The sequence below is a fragment of the Trematomus bernacchii genome, unplaced genomic scaffold, assembly GCF_902827165.1.
Source record: "Trematomus bernacchii unplaced genomic scaffold, fTreBer1.1, whole genome shotgun sequence".
In the NCBI taxonomy this organism is placed as follows: domain Eukaryota; kingdom Metazoa; phylum Chordata; class Actinopteri; order Perciformes; family Nototheniidae; genus Trematomus; species Trematomus bernacchii.
Genome location: NW_022987708.1, coordinates 396,749 through 415,031, shown reverse-complemented (window position 1 = coordinate 415,031; position 18,283 = coordinate 396,749). Strand labels below are relative to the sequence as shown.

The 18,283-nt window shown below is 41.2% G+C and overlaps 2 protein-coding genes across 2 annotated transcripts; one reads left to right on the top strand and one right to left on the bottom strand.

The window, feature by feature from the left end:
- Positions 1 to 103: 103 nt before the first annotated feature.
- On the bottom strand, positions 104 to 12,586 carry lmnb2 (lamin B2). The gene is made up of 13 exons (XM_034140760.1): positions 12,170 to 12,586; positions 8,457 to 8,593; positions 8,201 to 8,357; positions 7,557 to 7,682; positions 7,119 to 7,217; positions 6,445 to 6,516; positions 6,231 to 6,356; positions 5,904 to 6,124; positions 5,520 to 5,751; positions 5,294 to 5,401; positions 2,281 to 2,400; positions 2,098 to 2,187; positions 104 to 1,987 (listed from the first exon to the last, which is right to left on the bottom strand). The coding sequence occupies exons 1-13, from the start codon at positions 12,380 to 12,382 to the stop codon at positions 1,952 to 1,954; spliced, it is 1,737 nt and encodes a 578-aa protein (XP_033996651.1). The 5' UTR covers positions 12,383 to 12,586; the 3' UTR covers positions 104 to 1,951.
- Positions 12,587 to 15,642: 3,056 nt separating this feature from the next.
- Positions 15,643 to 18,036, top strand: rpl36 (ribosomal protein L36). Its single transcript, XM_034140693.1, has 4 exons — positions 15,643 to 15,740; positions 16,254 to 16,348; positions 17,570 to 17,704; positions 17,912 to 18,036. Exons 2-4 carry the CDS (start codon positions 16,256 to 16,258, stop codon positions 17,999 to 18,001), a joined length of 318 nt encoding a protein of 105 aa, XP_033996584.1. The 5' UTR covers positions 15,643 to 15,740; positions 16,254 to 16,255; the 3' UTR covers positions 18,002 to 18,036.
- The last annotated feature ends 247 nt before the right edge of the window (positions 18,037 to 18,283 follow it).

Here is an 18,283-nt window from a genome sequence, read left to right as displayed (position 1 = left end):
AATATTTTGTCTAAGCGAGAAGTTCTTGCTGTTAGCATATTATGAGCAATATTTGGCAGTTCAGTCACTTGTTTATCAATAACCACTCGTAACATCAAGTCTGTATATGTAAAACATTTATTGTGTACAAAAAGTAGTTCAACAAGTTCATCTTTAATGAAAACTCACATTTGGCATGCCCCCGCCCCCACCCTCCCCACATTAACAATACAAGGTTAAATGATGTCCTCATTAGAAATATCACATCACTCACATATTGACCAGTCATGTGACAGTCCCTCCAGGAACAGGTTTTCTATAAAAAGCTCCTGAAGGCATCACTTGTCCCTATTTTTAAATAATGTTATTTTCCTGAATTCGGATTAGTTAAGTTCTAACTACGAACTGCCTACTAATATGCAACAATAACTATCAAAATACATCTTATCTTGAGATTGAAGCTTCATTACGCAACTTATCAAAATTGCAATGATTGGTCAAAATAGCACTTTCTTAGGAAAAGCTTTGTAATTAAATTAAGTTATGGTTTGAATAAGCTTAAATTAAAGGATTTCCTGGAGGGACTGAAAAAGCGTCATATTTCAGAGAATAATCAATTCGGTCAGTTAGTCTAACACGGCCAAGCACAACACCGCAGAGTAGTGTTCATAATAGTTTCAGCGCAATCCTGAAATATGTTTGAAGGTAATAAACTCAAGCCTAACCTTAATCATCCCTAAAAAGTACATGAAATATCTTGTGTAAACAAATTGGTTACAAGCCCTCTATAGAAAAATAATAACTAGCAATGAAAAGCACACACAAAAAGAGTTTCCCCAAGATGGCACGGGAGGTGTGAGAGCAAGTCTTTTACAAAAACAAGAGAATAGAGGCGAACTGGCCTCATACACTGGAAGAATTGCTCTCATCCTTCACCCTGTGTACAATGATGTCTTTAAGCACATTCATTCAGTAAGACCTGCAGTCATGGTGCTGTCTGAGCCAACATGATTGAAGCAGTGTATTACTAAATATGAACACATGACCGGGAGCTGTCATTGAGAAGCTGCATAGAGCCTTCTCTACTGATAACACATGACACCATTACAAGAGCTGCTTCAGCCTGTTGAACTCGAAAGCTAAAGAAGCAGATCCGAGTGGGCACTAAAGGTTTTCATACAATAAATGTTTGTAAAGATCATGATACTAACTGGCAGGGCACATTTATACTGGGCTGCCACTGAGCCAACATGACCCAGCACATTGAACTGGGGCTGTGGGTCAGGAGGAAGCTGCTGTAGGAGCGTTACACTTTTCCTTCTAACGTGAGACAGTAGCTCATGTCAAACACTTGGGACACATTCTGGTTTAGGGATTTCATTTCAATTGATCCCTAATTTCAACTGTCATTCTATGTAGACAATGTGTTCCCCATGAATGGGAACTTCTTCAATCTCTGAGTCGTGTTTTGTATGCTATTCAAATAGTTAATATTTTGATATTGACTGAATATGGAAGACATCAATAAAAATGTCAGAGGAAATCTATCTGTAACAGTACAAATAACACGCAAAACTGTTCAGCTTGATCCAATTAAAAGTTGCTCGTCTATTCAAAGTTATAAATTCATCAATCTGTAGGGCATTACAGCCCAGCTCCTTTCTCTTGAGTTGATTTCAGTAACATATTTTGAATGAAGGACATGTAGAGACATGTAGAGAATGATGGGACTAATCAGTCTGACTCAACATTGGGATCGTCAGATGTTGGCATTGATAGTAATATTTAAGAAAATGTCTCATTAAAAACAGGTCCAGAGAAACAGAGGGCAGTAAAAAGAGTCCATTAGTCCAAAAATTCTTATATTTTTCTTGAAGAATAAAAAAACACGTATTGATGAGGCGTAATTGATAGGATGGTTTGGAGTGGCTCTAGGGAATAAAGGAAGTGAAAGCCAACAGAGAGGAAGGCCTCACATGATAGCACACTCTCTTTGCGACGCCTTGCCCTGCGGGGAGAAAAAAAAGGTTCAGATCATATTTCAAATTTGATGAGTTAAAAAAAAAACTTGTACTTTAAAAACAAACAGGGTTCATAAACAGTGTTGAGTTGCCTCACCCCCTGTTCCTCCTCCTCCTCCTCCTCCTCTTCCTCCTCTCCGTTCTCCACCTCCATCTCAGCCTTGGTAACGCTACGTGTGGCCACCTCCTGCAAGACAGACAGTCAGCAAACACACATGAGACTCAGCGATGGATAACACATGTGGAGCGCATGCACACACAGAGGTATGGATATGTTTACCTCGCCATCGCCGTTAACCAGAGTGGTGGTGATGTCATTTCCTGTGCCCCAGGAAGTCTGACTCTTCCACAGCAGGTCAGTTGGTGGACTGTGGGCCACGCCGGCATCAGCAGACCACACCTGGGAAATATTACAGAAGAATACATCATGATCACCACACTTTCACTTTGAATCATATCATCCATACTTTAAGCATCTTTTACCAGGGACATAAACCTAGACAGGTGTTCTATGTCTCTGGTCTATAGGCCCCCACACACCAAACTGACACCAAAGAACACGTCCCGACGGACCCGATTGTTGTGTCGCCTCACGTCTCCTGCGTATTGGCCAAAAAGTCGCACTGGAACACACCGCAAAGACTTCAGCCGACGGCCAAGTAGCACGTACGCACTGCGCATGCGTGAGTGGCAATAACTCTCCTTACCAGCAAGCGGCGGTAGTGTATATTCGTCATTCAAAAGAGGCAACCGGAAGACAGACTGCGTGATATATACAAACAACAAATAGCGTGCGTTCCATTTTCACTCTCGTCCATCACAAACTGTTTCACATAACGACTTATAATCGAAAACATGTTTAGTGCAGTACTGGAAAATGAAAAATAATAGCCGTCTGTGTGTGCCTTCTCCACTTCCGTTTCGCTTCTCATGCACTGATTCGCTAAGCTGAACAGCCAATCAGAGTGATTTCTTTGGCTGACGGCGGCGGAAGGTGTCGGCACGGCCGAAAAGACACAACAGTGCGACACACACCAATCTGAGTAGGGCGACAGGACGCTTATCGACGGCCAGACATCTATCGACGGCCGAAAATCGGCCCGGTGTGTCCGGGCCTTAACTCAATTAATCTACAGCTTGATTGTCCTATGCTGTACACATTGTAAAGACTGCTGAAGCAAATGTTTCAATACTATCGTATTAGGTCACACAATAAAAATGTGATTAATATATTGTACATAAAACGTTACCATGTAGCAGTGTCATTCTAAGGAGAGAGCTGGAATGTGTGCATGAGCAAACAAGTTGTTTGTAATTTTGTTTCTTATACACAACTCAGAGTTCCTGAGTTCCTAACATGTCCGTTAAAGTTGAAATCTTCCGGACAAAATGAGAAAAGTGCCGGTCAAAGGTCTTCTTTGTTATTTATTGAGTTTTATAACAAATTGATATGATTCGATATTAAACAAACTAATTATAGTAGATTAACTACATTATTCAAAAGTGTACAGTAACTTACAAAAACGCGGGAATAATAAACGGAGCGCTCTCTCCCTCTCCTGACAGCCCGTCAGTATCATGCAGCTCGCGGATCCAGTAATGAGTGACCCGACAGTAAAACTAAACATATCTATAACTAGTTTAGGTAGTTTGAGAGGTAATTAAAATAGCTACGTGTGATGTTCTAACCTGAAGTGTGTGTTTTGTTCCGCTCACCGCTGCAGGTGATCATGCAGAGATGCGTGTCGACTTGTCAGCAGCAGCTGATCTCTCTCTCCCGTCAGATTAGACTTCACTCGCGTTTATGTCCATATCGATCAGATCTAGCTAGTTCTAGCTAATGATATGACTACCTGCTTATTAAAAGACCCCTAAACAATAAGTGTCGCTATGCAACCGGGTGAGGCCACAAAGTATAGCGCAGCATTATGCATTTGTTTACATGCCCACCGGAACCCCGAGGCATTACCAACAGATCAACGCACAATCAACCCATACAGGACATCTCTTTCTCCACATTAAGTGTTAGACATTAGAATTGACTATTCTTGTCTGTCACATACTCTTCTTGTCTGTCATATACTCTTCTTGTCGGTCACATAAGTGGCGCAACTGATGCGGTATTGCGCTAAGGGAAAATTATTTTGACCGGACATTTTGACCGGAGAGATTTAGATTTGCCGGTCTTCAGCATATTTTACCAGTCATAGTCCGGTAATTACCGGCTAACGGGAACTCTAACAGAACTAATGGTAAAGCTTGTGTATATTGCTTCACTATATACTTCACTTCAAATGTTGATTGTTAGATATTATTGCAGATTATTTATGCATTATAAAACAAGCAGTGGGTGCTTTCAATGGCGTTATCATTAGCCGCGTTCACACCGGAGTACTTTTCACCGTACTTTTCGCGTTTAGTTCCGTTAGTACCCCTTATTTCGCGTTCACACCAAAAAGAGCACTTAATCTCGGGAACTTTTACCCCCATTTTTAGTGCCTGCTGAGAGATGGTACTTTCCTGGGGGAAAAAAGTGCCCCAGTTCTGATTGGCTGGGCGAATTGCAAACCACGCCCCGTACAATTCTGAAATGTTTTGTAGAGCCGCCATTTTATTATCCTCGCATTAGCATTATTAGCATTATCATTCGCCCAGCGCACAAACGCAGAGAGACTAACTTATGGCAACACAAAATAAAACATGGGAGCGGTGGAGATGAGGAGGTGTCGGTGTTCTGGCGATTTACTCGGAAGGCTTCAGTAGAAGCTGCTGGGAGTCCCAGCAGCTTCTACTGAAGCCAGTCCCCAACTCCGGGGACTTCCGGCCGGGGACTCCGGGTGGCAGTATACGCCGTGAAGTTGTTTGCGGCCTGCCAGTAAACCCAAAGCAGAAGAAGACGAAGTGACGTCAGCGGCTCATTTGCGTAATCTTCCCTCAGGGAATTTATTCCGGTGTGAATGCGATCTGTACTAAATGCCCTGGGGTAATAAGTGCCGGGGTAATAAGTGCCGGGGCACTAAGTGCCGGCACTAAATACGGCAAAGTACTTGGTGTGAATGCGCCTAATGTTACAGGCTTGTTGCTTCTTTTTTTTTTTTTGCAACACTGACTACGCAGTTCATTTGTGTTGAAGGGAGTCTAAATATGTCGTTTTAGTGCGAGTTATGTTGAATGACTGCATGATTAATTTGTTTATGACACAGTTAGCTGAACACTCTACACATGAGAGAAACAAAGCTAAATGACCTCAGTTTTAACCTATACACAGCACTCACTCATTCTCTTCTACTCACCGTGACTGACTGTCCAGCCTTGAGGACAAACCTTGGGGAGAACTTGTAGATGACCTCGTCTCCTTCATCCACCTGTCTCTTCAACCTCCAGTTGCCCAATGGCTGGTCCTGCAATAAAAAAAACACAGCACAAAGCTTAACAAACTCGAACCTTTAACAGCCAACCTTTTATCCTAACCTTCATATGAATTGACTGCGTCTTTTTGTTGTTGGTGTGTATGCCCACCTGTTCAGAATCATTGGTGAGAGTGACTGCGTTCCCGTCCATGTCAGTGGGGGAAATGGTGACTGCTCCACTGGCTGTGGCTTCTTCTGACACCAGCAGCTGGCCCTCTATTCCCGCCTCAGACACATCGGCAGCCTCGATCTCCAGTCTCTTCCTTTTGGTGCGGGAGGAGGAAGATCCTGTGACCCTGGAAACGGTGACTCGGGACGATGGGCTGGGGGACAGCTTCAGTCTGAAAGCAGCAGAGCAGTCAGTCAGCAGTGCTTAAGCCTTTGAATCTGGTATCATGTCTTAATAACAAAGATGCTACCTGAAGGAAACTCACTTTTTGATCTCCAACAACATTTAGCCTTTTCACTTATTGCAGTGTGTATGTGTGTGTACCTGTGCTCCTCTCCCTCCAGCAGTTTCCTGTATGCGTTGATCTCCATATCCAGGGCGAGCTTGACGTCCAGCAGCTCCTGGTACTCGCTGAGCTGAGTGTTCATCCTCTCCCTCAGCTCGCTCATCTCCTGCTCCTTCCCTTCGATGGTGCGCCGATGCTTGTCTCGCTCTGAGGACAGAATCTCCTCCAGCTCTCTGATGCGGTCCTCTGAGGCGGCTGCCTACAATTTCAAACAGCAGAACCATCAATTTGTGAAGTCACTCAGCAATAACATGTATGAAGCTTATTGGCACAAGGATCTGATGTGTGTGATCATAAAGCAATACCTGTTTCTGCAGGGCACTGAGCTGATATCCCAGACTCTCTATTCTCATCCGGGACTCCTGCACCTCCTCTCTGGCTGTTCCCATCGCCTTGTCATTGATCTCAGAGGACATCTTGGCATTATCCAGCTAAAGGCACAACAAGAAAGGCAGTGTGAGGCGCCAGTCAAAACTCAGACACACAAAGATCAAAAGGGAAAATGATTTGTCCTCTCACCTTGGCCTGGAAGGTGTGCTCCAGTTCGACTTTATAAAGGGAGACCTGCTCATCGTGCTGCCTCCTCAGGTCCTGATGGATCACACACGCATTATGTCTGGTTCATAGTACACAGCAATTATTGCATGGATTCAACAACAGAAGCGTGTTGTTGCGGTCTATTTCGCACTCTAGAGAAGACTATTTTGTGTGTTGGAAGCTTGTGATGCCTCTATATTAACAATTCTGGGAACAACAAAGGACAATCTGACCAAAGGGCTAAATAAAAATGGAGATCTGTTGATTGACTGGAATTTGAAACATTTTCATAAAAAAATGTAGGACATCAGACAGAATGTTGTCTTCAAGACTCAAGCTCAGACTGTTAGGTAACATGCAAGAGCAAAAAGATCATCCTAGTTGCAGTGCTGTTCCTTCAGCACACTGAATGTTCCATAACGTGTGAAAGCATTCCCCATGACAGATTTTACATTCCACACATTTTTTTTGCATTGCACGGAGGGAAATTCATTGCCTTCACTGCTTTGCATCTGCAATGTGATTGGCGCTTTTTGGTGTTTGCCGATCAATAGTATAGTGGGTTTTTATATATTCAAGTCAACCCCATAGTTGTATTCTTTTTTTTACTGATGATTCTATGTTTCCTAGACATGACAGCGGTTACTCTGACTTACCTGTAGAGCTTCTGCCAGTTTGAACTCATAGTCCTGTTTGACTCCAGAGTCCACCTCCACGGTCCTGTGCTCCTGCCGGCGCCGCGACCCACGCACCTCCTGAACACAGGCAGCGACATTTCATCATTAAATATCTGCACATGTGACTCTATTAGGAATTCCATTCTCTTCTAAACACAATGATCAACCTTCACAGTGTATATATATATAAACAAAATGGTTGGTTTTCAATAGATAGTTAGTTTTAATAAACACAGGAATTTAGTTTTTGTTGCTATTTGACCAGTGTTTTCCTAGTTTGCATGGACTCTTACTGTCGTGAGATGAACTGAAAAGAGAATGAATCATTCATTTCCATTGGAATAATGAGTAAAACACACGCTATATAAGTTGATTATGAACATGATTTGTGGATATTTCTCCCCAAACAGCCCTTACCTCTTCGAACATGCTCTTCCTGAACTCCAGATCTTCACTCAGCGACTGACAGCGGTTCTCCAAGTCCACGCGCATCAGAGTCTCTGCCTCCAGCTGGCGCTTAGCAACAGCATGACTGTCCTCTGCCTATAAGACATGTTAGCACATAGAAACTCAACAAAGGGTTTAAGAAAGTGAGTCATCATGATCAGGCTGTGGGAGGAAACCTGGAAACATTGGAAGATGTCTGCTCCTCTCAGTAGGTAAGACGTGTGGTGTCAGTTACTGATACGGAATCTGCTTTGTTATTTTCCAAGAGGACTTATTCACTTAAAAACAACCTTTTTCTGGAGATATTTCACTTGATTTCAGTTAGAGTAAATGATGTCATCACGTGGTGACTCTCTGCTCTCAGTCTTCATAAACAGTTTACATTAAGATGTGTAGGTGCCTTCACTGATTAGGAATGCACAGCAGCACTTTCTCAACCTTTCTACACAATTGCTGTCCTTTTACACTCTATTGACTCCACTTACTTCCAGTTGGGTTGGATAAAATGTTTTAACATTTTAGGAGAGTACTGAAGCACCATCTTTCATGCAAAACAAACTCAGCTTATCTTCAGACTATTTAACCCTTTCTTGTTTGCCCTTCGCTGTACACACCTTAGCCAGCAGGCTCTTAACATCAGCCAGCTCAGAGGTCAGAGCGTTGTTCTGGCTCATACCGGTAGCGAGAGATGCTTCACTCTTATTCAGCTGGCCTTCCAGACCATTGGCTCTGGACACGGCTGCAGCAAGATCGCCTTCCTTCTTCTTGTTACTGTAACACATGGACAGAGAAAGGAAGGTTAGTTATATCTTCCAACAACCCACAGACCTCGATTATAAATGCATCTTATGTAAAAATGCATCCTCTCACCTGCGTGTGGCTTCTTCCAGGTCCGCCTGAGCCTTGCCCAGGTCTATCTGCAACCTGGCTCTCTCTCTAGCGGTTTCATCCAGAACCCGCCGAGCATCGGCTAACTCTGCCTCGTACAGACCCTTCAGGCCGCTCACCTAAACAGAGGAACACAAACTTGTTAAAAATGGCAGGGCTGGGTAAAAAGGGATACTCTAATCTGTAGTATTATTGCTTTCCAGTGAGTCCTGGGTACAAACATTAGAACAAGACAAACATAAAGAAAACATCTAGCCCATTCTGATAAACAGATCTCCTGATGTCTGGTTTTAGTTCACAGTTGAAAGCCTAGAATAGCCGTGTCAGGCTAATTTGATAAAGTGGCGTAATGACACTGCAGGCTGCTTTTCAACACGGCCTTTACAGCTGCAGGGTGTTTTTGCCACTGACCTTATGTGATCTTAAGTGTTTCATGGGGAAGCCAACTTAAAGTAGTTTTCGGAGCAGTGGGTGGGGCAATGTGACGGACATATTTAAATACCACTGTCAGCAGAGGAACTCTCATTCCACCCATTAATCTGTCATTAGTATGTATGATGTCCTTTTTGTTGTTCTGTTTATGTTTTAATGTTTCATGTGGAACCTACTTGAGCAGGTCTCCCTTGAAAAAGAGATCAATGATCTCAATGGGATACACCTGGATAAATAAAGGTTTGAAATTAAATTAAATTAAATTACCAGCCACAGGTCTGTCAGTCCAGTGTTTCCCACACTTACACTTTACTTCTGCTTAAGAACATTTGGCAAACCATTTTAGTTTTTAGTTTTTTTTAAAGAAAACTGTTCTAGAGAGCATTTTGATGATGAATTAACTAGGGGACAAACTCCCGTTGCTCTCCTCATCCTTAACCTGTTGATCAACTGACAGTCGCACACACTTGAGGGAAACAGAGAGAGAGGCACTCTGCTGTTACGTTAAAACGACAGAGCATCGTTTTTTGTGGCAATCCTAACATCAACATTGTCTGACAACATTTTTTAAATACTATTTCAAATAGATTAAAAAAGGTATACATGTGTCCACTGGGAGACATTAGGTAATATTGCCACTTTGGTAGCTGTTCTTGCAAATCTAGCTCACCCCTAATGTTCATTTATTTGATTTGGTTGATTGAGGAGGAGAGTGAAGTTGTAACTGCAGAATTTGGCTGCGATCACATGATCACCAGACATTTGCTTACGGTAGTTAATTGATTTTGAAAATGTTAGGTCTGTTTGAAATAAAAGACAGGCAAGTTAAGTATTTCGGTATACTGTTCAATTAAAATATAAGTTTACCAAAAACCAAACACAAAAGCCACCATTACAAAGAAGACCGTTGAAAGAGGTTAACATTTTTTATTTTAAATGCAACTGATAAAATGTCCTTATTGCAAGACTATTGCAGACTTTTAAGTTGAAATTCTGATGACAATTCAAAAAAAATTGCACAGCCCCTAGGTGCGTATTATGAAATGTAAACACGCCTAAAAATAATGAGATTTATAGAACCTTGCGCAATTTCTTTTTGTAAAGTGAAATCAACGTGCGCTTGTTGGAACATCAGTTCTGAAATTCTTTATGCAATTTAGGAATTTTACCACCGTTGATAAATATAAAACATTACCATTCCCTACACCCCCCCCCTTCTACACTCTGCATGGTAGTTTAAAGGCCACCCAAACTATGCTCTTCTTTTATTTCAAATTAATCAACAGAAGGATAGAAAAAATTCAATTTTTGGCAAATTATCACATTTCTACAAGAAAAGCACACTTCTCAAAATGTATAACTAAACAGAATAACTCAAAATCTTCTTTTAAACTTTTAACAGTTTGATAAACCCTGTTTTTATGCAATCTAGCAGTATGTTTACTACCCCACTTCAGTATACACCATTAGATCAGATGTATGCCATTGTCAGCCTATGAAGCTTCATGCCATAGGTAAAGTTATATTCCAAATAATTCATCTCAGTGTTTCCCCTACCATTGTCTTGGAGGGGCGCTGCGCCCCGCCAACGGAGCCCTGCGCCCCCCCTGAAATTCAAGGTGTTTAAAAAAAGAAAAGAAAAAAGATATATATATATTTTTTTTAATTTATTTGGAACCAAATTGCAACTAATCTATATCTACTGTCACTTTTCACATTGAACATGTGCTCTTTTATTAAATAAACTAAACGCTTTCATTTTAAGTTGTGAGTTTAGTGTTTTTGACCCTAAGAAACACTGATGCACTAATCAATAACAATAATCCACAGCTCCTCTCTCTGCTCCAGAGGATTTAAAAAATATATATCCCAATGTGCCCCCCTCCTCAGGCAGCACCCCCCCAAAGCAGTAAACCTAGGGGAAACACTGATCTCAATTCCCACATCCGCTTTTATAACAGTTTTGATGAAGATGTAATAAACCTTATAAACTATTCATTATTTTTGACCTACTACTTTAAGGACTGTCATAATGAAACCTCTTCTGCAGAGGAACCAATTTGATGCCAGACTTCTTAATAACTACTAACAGTATGCAATCTGATATTTTAGTAACATTTCAGAGAAGATTGTCTAAATTTAGGTAAAGGATTTATGACCTACAACAGTATCTATGAATCATAGCACCGAGACAGCAACGTTGTTAAGGAAATCCATTATGATGCTTTAGGAACTCAAACTAAACATTACAATTTTCAGTTTTCCAACCACATTTGAGTAAAAAATAATATAATTAAAAAATGATGTGCAAATATCGTTAGCCTTTACACATTCTTGTTATGTTGTTGGGGCAGATTAACGTGAAGGTGGAAAGACTGGATTCCTCAGCTGTTCTGACTTATTATACATATGTACCTACAACTTCTATCCAACTTTATTTATTTTTCATCACCACAAAACAACAACCAGAAAAGCAAGCAGAACTACCAACAACAAGAATAATAATAAACAACCAACAAAAACAAGTATCTATTTACCTTAGAAAAACGAAGTAAATAGTTTGGCTTTACTGTACATACTCCCTCGGTAGCAAGGGAGTAGTTGTCGTTGATCCTTACTGCATTGTAAACAACACTTTAAGAAGTAAATATTACATCTGTTGACTGAGGATTGCTAAGCCTCTTCAAGGGTGGATCCCTACCCTCTTTACACATCCATTATCAAAAACATCTCTGATCTTCACCAGTACTGATGATATTACAGAGGAAACTGGGGACAAACTGCAATCACGGTCTGCCTGAACTGGTTGCTGATCATTTGAATGCTGTATATTATACATGTATAGTAAGTACGTTTGCCACCAAGTGACGGTAATGTAAAAACAAGGTATGGCTGATATCATATTTATAGAATGGCGGGAAGAACCACCCACCCGCTCAATCTTCCCGGTCCCGTTACGTTTCATGCAGATTAGGAATATGGCAACACGTGTGTTATTAACACTAACAAAGTTAGTGTTACGGCCTTCCCATAGGAATTTAGTGCATTTTCCTGGGAACAGGATATTGGAGTCACTTGACATGTTTTTGTTATGGACAGTTCGCAGCTTTAACTATAAATAACGTTACTTTCTATCGATTTTGGTGGCCATGTTAGACTCCCTGGGGTTAAGCGGTCTGCTGCTGAGAGGCTGCCTGTGGGGGATGATGGAGTGAAGAGTAGCCTGGTGTTTGTGAATGGGAGAACAGTGTAGTTGGACTCACCTCGCGAGTAGTCACCTCCTCTTTCTCAGACACTTTGAACATCAGCCGGTCGTTCTCCAGCTCCAGAGAGCGCACCCGGTCGATATACACGGCCAGCCGGTCGTTGAGGTGCTGCAGGTCTTGTTTTTCCTGTAAGCGGGAGATCCTTGTCGGCGAGAGAGGAGTGGAGGCCGCCGGGCGGCCGGCTTCACGGCTCGGGGTAGCGGTCGCCATTACGGTTCTTTTAAAAGCCTGAGTTTTCTTTTACACTCCGGGAACAATACAAAACAAAAGTATCTGCTCTCGTCGTTAAACAGGGACGCAAAAGTAGTTTGTCTTCTTATTCAAAGACGGGAGGTCAATCAATGAGTGGTGCGCTCATGCACTTCTCAGTGTAACCTAACCTGCTGGCTGGAACACTGGTATGAGTCCAAGATGGCCGACACCGCTCAAGACCGCGCCAAAAGCAAGGGACGCTTCCTGCCTCGCAATGGCTGATGGGAGAAGGCATGCGCGCTCACAACATTGCTCACACGCACACATTCTCGCTTCAGTTTGGTTTCCCCGAGGGCAAATGCTGTTATTTAAAAAAATGTACGGTACATTTTGAACATTGTGCACTATAATGTCATATGGAGATATACAGCTCAGTGTGGAGATAATAACCACACAACCTGAAATTGACAGAGAAATGGCCTATATCAGGAGAATAACAAAATGTTACCATTTAATTTTGAAGAGCCATTTCTAACACTATTCTATAGATATTTAAACATAGCCTACATACATTTCTAACACTATTCTATAGATATTTAAACATAGCCTACATATATTTTTATATGTGTATATATATACACTTGGGCAAAACCAGTCGTGTAAAGTTACTACGTATATTTACTAGATTACTGTACTTGAGTACAATTTTGAGGTTCTTCTACTTTACTTTAGCATTTCAATATTTTGCTACTTTGTACTTTGAACTACTCCACTACAATTTAGAGTTAAATGGTGTACTTTTACTCCACCACATTTATTCAATATCATTAGTTACTTTACAGATCTGGATTAATGATGTGAAATATAATCAAGTCTTAAATCAGACTTTAGTTTTTTTTGCTGAGGGGGCTGCAGCACCCCCATCTGCGAGGCTCCACTAGCACCCGCACCCCCAAACGCGGCGCACCTAGAGTGTAAGCACGCCACAGTTTCGCCGCTGCGAGGCTCCACTATAGCACACCCCCCCCCCCCCCCCCCCCCCCCAGCGTGTCACAGTTTCGCCGCTGAGAGAGTGTGTGTGTGTGAGGAGCTCCACGGATTGGTACATTTGGACCAATGGGTCCATTTGGGTATGGGCACGTCACCATACCCAGGAAGCAATAAATGGAAAAAGAAAAATCTCTAACGAGGCGTTCTGGGACAGCATTGACAGGTATTTTCTGTGTTAGAGTTTTACTCAATACAGGGTGTACTTTGAGGGTTTGTGACTCTGCAGACCGTTTACATGCAGAAAAACCTTCATAACATGGGGACGGGTAATAACTGGAAAAGCATGACATGGGACCTTTAATGTAAATTGAACTTTAACCTGATCCAGCTGTCCTGCTCCTTTGCCGTCCGCGGCCAGCACCACTGAGGGTTTCATCCTAATCTGTACTTGGTTCGTGTTCTTTGTCTCATTTCCCCCTTGCATGGACAATGTACACATTTGGTTCCATTATTATTTTTTCTAGTAGTGCTCAGGGATCATGCTACAATACTGGAGCCTATTCCAGATTCTTTGTGTGAATGAGTTAGTGTGGGTGAGTTTGACCTGCATCTGGAAGATTGGACTAGGTCTCCCAACATATCTCTGGTACTAGTATCGTATTTTGTATGTATCGGATATGGGATGAAGCCGCAAAATGAACCATTGGTCCTATGTTTCATGTTTCATGTTTTATTTTTGCTCAAAAAAACTCAAATCGACGGTGTTAACCTTTAGATAACATTACCTTCACTCATATAATCCTTTACAAGGCTTTGATAAGTTACAGACATCTCACTTCTCAAAAAACTGGAATTTACTTACAATTTGTAAGTAAATTCCTGTTTTTAGTTACAGTTACAAAGTCTAAAACAAAATGGGAAGCAATTTAGTGATGGAAAAAGCTATAACCCAGTAAGGTGTTCATGACTGAACAAATACTGATAACTAGTTGTTTCCCCCCAAGGAATTAGTGTTAAGTGAAACAAAGTCAAGACCGGAATACCAAAGAAATTACTTGCCTGGTGGAAAAGGACATTTTAAGGAAACTAATGTGTTTATCAAATGCATGCATTGTCTCGAACTACTGACATTTTTTCCGAGGTAGTTCATAGGAGACTTTCATTTACCTACATATAATACGTATAGCTTTCAGTAGTATTTCCCAAAATATTTAGTTATAGTGTAATAGTGATGAGCTCTTTAATCATAACATTGAAATAATTTCCACTGACCTGTCCTTATTTTGTAATACTGATATGAAATGAAATACAAAATATTGGAGCAACTCTTATTCTTTTCTACAAAACAAGAATGGACCTTGTAGTGTTGAACTGGACCACAACCTGCAATATGATAAATCGGAATCTATATCTTGCCAATCCTTTCATGGAAAGTGCTCCCTGCAGGTATAAAAAATGTGGTGACATCAAGTAACAACTAAGGAATCATATAATCCATAAATTATCAAAGTATTGATTTTATGTTTGCAGGAAATCATGATTAACCACCTGTCCACTACAGTGGACGTCATGCATCACTGGCTATATTTCAACTACAATTCATACTGGTACTGCTGCTGCTGTACCCAGGGCCATCCCTCCCTACAGGCAGATCACGCAGACTGTGTGGGGCCTCACCTTGTGGAGGGGGCCACACCTTGCGGAGGGGGGCCTCATCTGAGGCGCACCTATGCGCTTATGTGGCGCAATTAGGGTGGCGCGGCACGGTTTCGCCACTGCGAGGCTCCACTAGCACTCATCAAATAACTGTGCGTGGGGCCTCAAATTGGCCCCTGGCCCTGGTTATTCTTGAAAATATTTCATCTGCAATATCTTTTTGCGCCGTAAATCAATATACTTATGTTATTATAATGTAATTTTAAGTTTGCACATCTTTATTTATCATTTTTTCCAAATTTACATATTTTCAGTTCAAACCCTGAACGCATACTGTCCACCTGAGTGGACATATAAAAATCTATTTTAAAAAAATAGATTAAAAAAAAAAAAATTGTCAAATCTTGTTTTTCATGCCCCAAGAGCAATAATAACACTTGGTAAAAAGATCCTGACTGAGGTTTTCATAATTCATGCATGAAAGGGATATATATAAAAAACAGATGTGTTTTATTTTCAGATACATGAACTTTACTGGATGATAATATAATATCACAGCATTAATACCAAAAATAAATAAAGCAAAAGACTGATTAAACAGCAGTAACTCATCCAGACCGATAGGGGCAGTGCTCTGTTGCCGCAGACGTCTCTTCCGGGTCAGACCTGTCATTACCCCGCCTTTCTCGTTCCACAGTCCTTCCGGTCTGACCGCCATCATAGACAGCAGGTAAGATTTAAATGTTGACAACTATCTGCCAAAATCCACGTATAATCTTTACCATCCGTCCTTTTCCACCGGACACAGTGAAACTATAGACACATATAGAACGTATCTAACATCTGTAGGCATTATTTTTGTCACAAGAACAAGTGAAAGATAGGAAAAATGGAATCCCTGTCAGTGACTCGTAAGCCCCACAGCTGTGTTCATTCTGTGCATAAAGCGATCTCTATACCTCATTGCATAACACGTATAGGAGCTACACGGTACATTTTGTACTGAGACGTGTTTTTAGAAACATTTCTCTCAGGTAAAGTGTAATGTAACTTCACCTGTATGTCCACCCGGTTCTGTTACGCTAACGTTAGCACTGCATGCTAACTCTGAAAACATAAAGCGTTATATCTGCACCAGCGGAAGTGCTTCTGTTGACTGTTGAACATGTGGTTGCTGCTTAAATGGGTCTGGAAAAAGTTGTATCAATTGTGACTGATTTTTAAATGTTCTCATCTCCTGCAGAAATGGCTATCCGCTACCCTATGGCTGTTGGCCTTAACAAGGGCCACCCAGTCACCAAAAATGTGACTGCCCCCAAACACAGCCGCCGGCGTGGGGTGAGTTTCTGATGCTGACTGCCTGTATTCACATTTAATACATTACTGCTATTACTAAAGCACTCCAGACCTCACTAGGAGTGTGATGCTTAATGTGCTTGTCTGAGATCAGTTTGTAACAAGACAACATGTAATTTCACAAGTTACAAGCTGATCCATGTCCTGATTAGATGCTGAATATCTGACAGCAAATCAAGCCAGTCTATTTAAAATGTGATACTTCTTCCACCCTGTCCCATCCAAAATTAATGGATTATTTGCCATCAATAATTTTTTTGCTCACCTAAGACATGTTGGCACTATGAGAAGCATTATCAGGCTTCATGATGTCAGAATACATGCATTTGATTTTTAGGACAAAAACAAGCAATTTAAATAGATAAACCTTGGCTGTGGGACATTTTTATTAGCCTAATATAACAGGTACATAACTGACATTTTAATGTATATTTTAAATAATCTCTAGTACCAGTCTGATTTCCATCCTATGTGCATATCCCACTGCAAGAGTCAAAATGCAACTTTTCCCTGTTTGAATCATGAATGCTTAAATATAGGGCTGCTCAATTAATCGTATTTTAATCGCAATTACGATTTTGGCTTGCAACAATTACGAAAACAACGTAATCGAAATAAAATGATTTTATTTTGTATTGGTTTTTCAGTTGAATTACACTTAAGGTTCAGGGTAATCAACTGTTAAAAAAATACTGTTCAAATGTAATAAATTGATGTTTTCAAAGTAAATGGATAATCGTTTTTAATAATCGTGATATCAATTATTGACCCAAATAATCGAGATTATGATTTTTGCCATAATTAATCATAATCTTTCAAAAATTAAAAATGCTACTACATGCAGTTCCAGATTAATCCAATAAGCCCTAAATGTAACTTTCCTAAAACTAGCCACCTCTAAAGCCTGGGGACAATCTGTCCATACATGGCGAAGACAATGCCAGGCTGCTAAAGAACAGAAGAGTTTCGGAGATGTAGCTCAGGGCAGAGTCCTCTTTTCCCTACAATGTCTGATAAGATGGTCAAAAGTCAACTTCTCAAGTCGCGGGTCAAAGCTTATAAATCCAATTTTTGTAAAGCATGATTTACTCGCATTGATTTTCTGCAGAATATGTAATATCTGTATAAACAGATGTCCATTGCAACGATTCCTGTATAATTTGAAAGGATCTGTCGTTTTAAAGCTTTCTCTTTCCTCTGCAGCGTCTGACCAAACACAGCAAGTTTGTCCGGGACATGATCCGTGAGGTGTGTGGCTTTGCTCCATATGAGAGGAGAGCCATGGAGTTGCTCAAGGTGTCCAAGGACAAGAGAGCCCTCAAGTTCATTAAGAAGAGGGTAAGTTAGTGTTTGTCAAGTCAGAGCGCTGCTGCACAGCCACAGCAGCATGTTCATTACATCTGTGACAGAGCAACTTGTACATGCAGCGGTACAATCTACTGCAGAGCTTGTATTGGTCTGTAGCATGTGCTGATAGTAGGCTAGAGGGTTGAGCCTTTTCTCTATGTAGTAGTGTTGAGTCTAATGTTTCTCTCTCCTCCACAGATTGGCACTCACATCCGTGCCAAGAGAAAGAGGGAGGAGCTGAGCAACGTTTTGGCTGCCATGAGGAAAGCTGCTGCCAAGAAGGACTAATCTGTCACTTAATAAACGTTTTCTAAACTCTGAAAGCCAGACTGGTGTCGTTTGTCTTCTGCTTTGCGCCTTTTCTATGATGTTTTGATTTTTTTTTTAAACATTGTTTGTGAACATAGATGGTACACTGATGCCTCGTTACTGTTCAATAATGCATAAAATATAATGTTGCATTGACCGGTGTAATAAAACCTCCCTGGAGGTCTGCACCTCACTATCAAGAGGTGGTGTATGTCTGGATGATGCACTTTGCAGGCTGTTGGCCCCTTCATGGTTAGTGCT

Excerpts from the sequence above, each read along its gene's own strand:
- lmnb2 (XM_034140760.1), bottom strand. The coding sequence starts at position 12,382 with ATGGCGACCGCTACCCCGAGCCGTGAAGCCGGCCGCCCGGCGGCCTCC. Across the intron at positions 8,594-12,169 it reads AGGAGGTGACTACTCGCGAG|GTGAGCGGCCTGAAGGGTCT; the intron begins GTGAGTCCAACT and ends TCCTCTGTTTAG. Across the intron at positions 1,988-2,097 it reads AGGAGGAGGAGGAACAGGGG|GGCAAGGCGTCGCAAAGAGA; the intron begins GTGAGGCAACTC and ends TTCTCCCCGCAG.
- rpl36 (XM_034140693.1), top strand. The coding sequence starts at position 16,256 with ATGGCTATCCGCTACCCTATGGCTGTTGGCCTTAACAAGGGCCACCCA. Across the intron at positions 16,349-17,569 it reads AACACAGCCGCCGGCGTGGG|CGTCTGACCAAACACAGCAA; the intron begins GTGAGTTTCTGA and ends TTTCCTCTGCAG. Across the intron at positions 17,705-17,911 it reads TCAAGTTCATTAAGAAGAGG|ATTGGCACTCACATCCGTGC; the intron begins GTAAGTTAGTGT and ends TCTCCTCCACAG.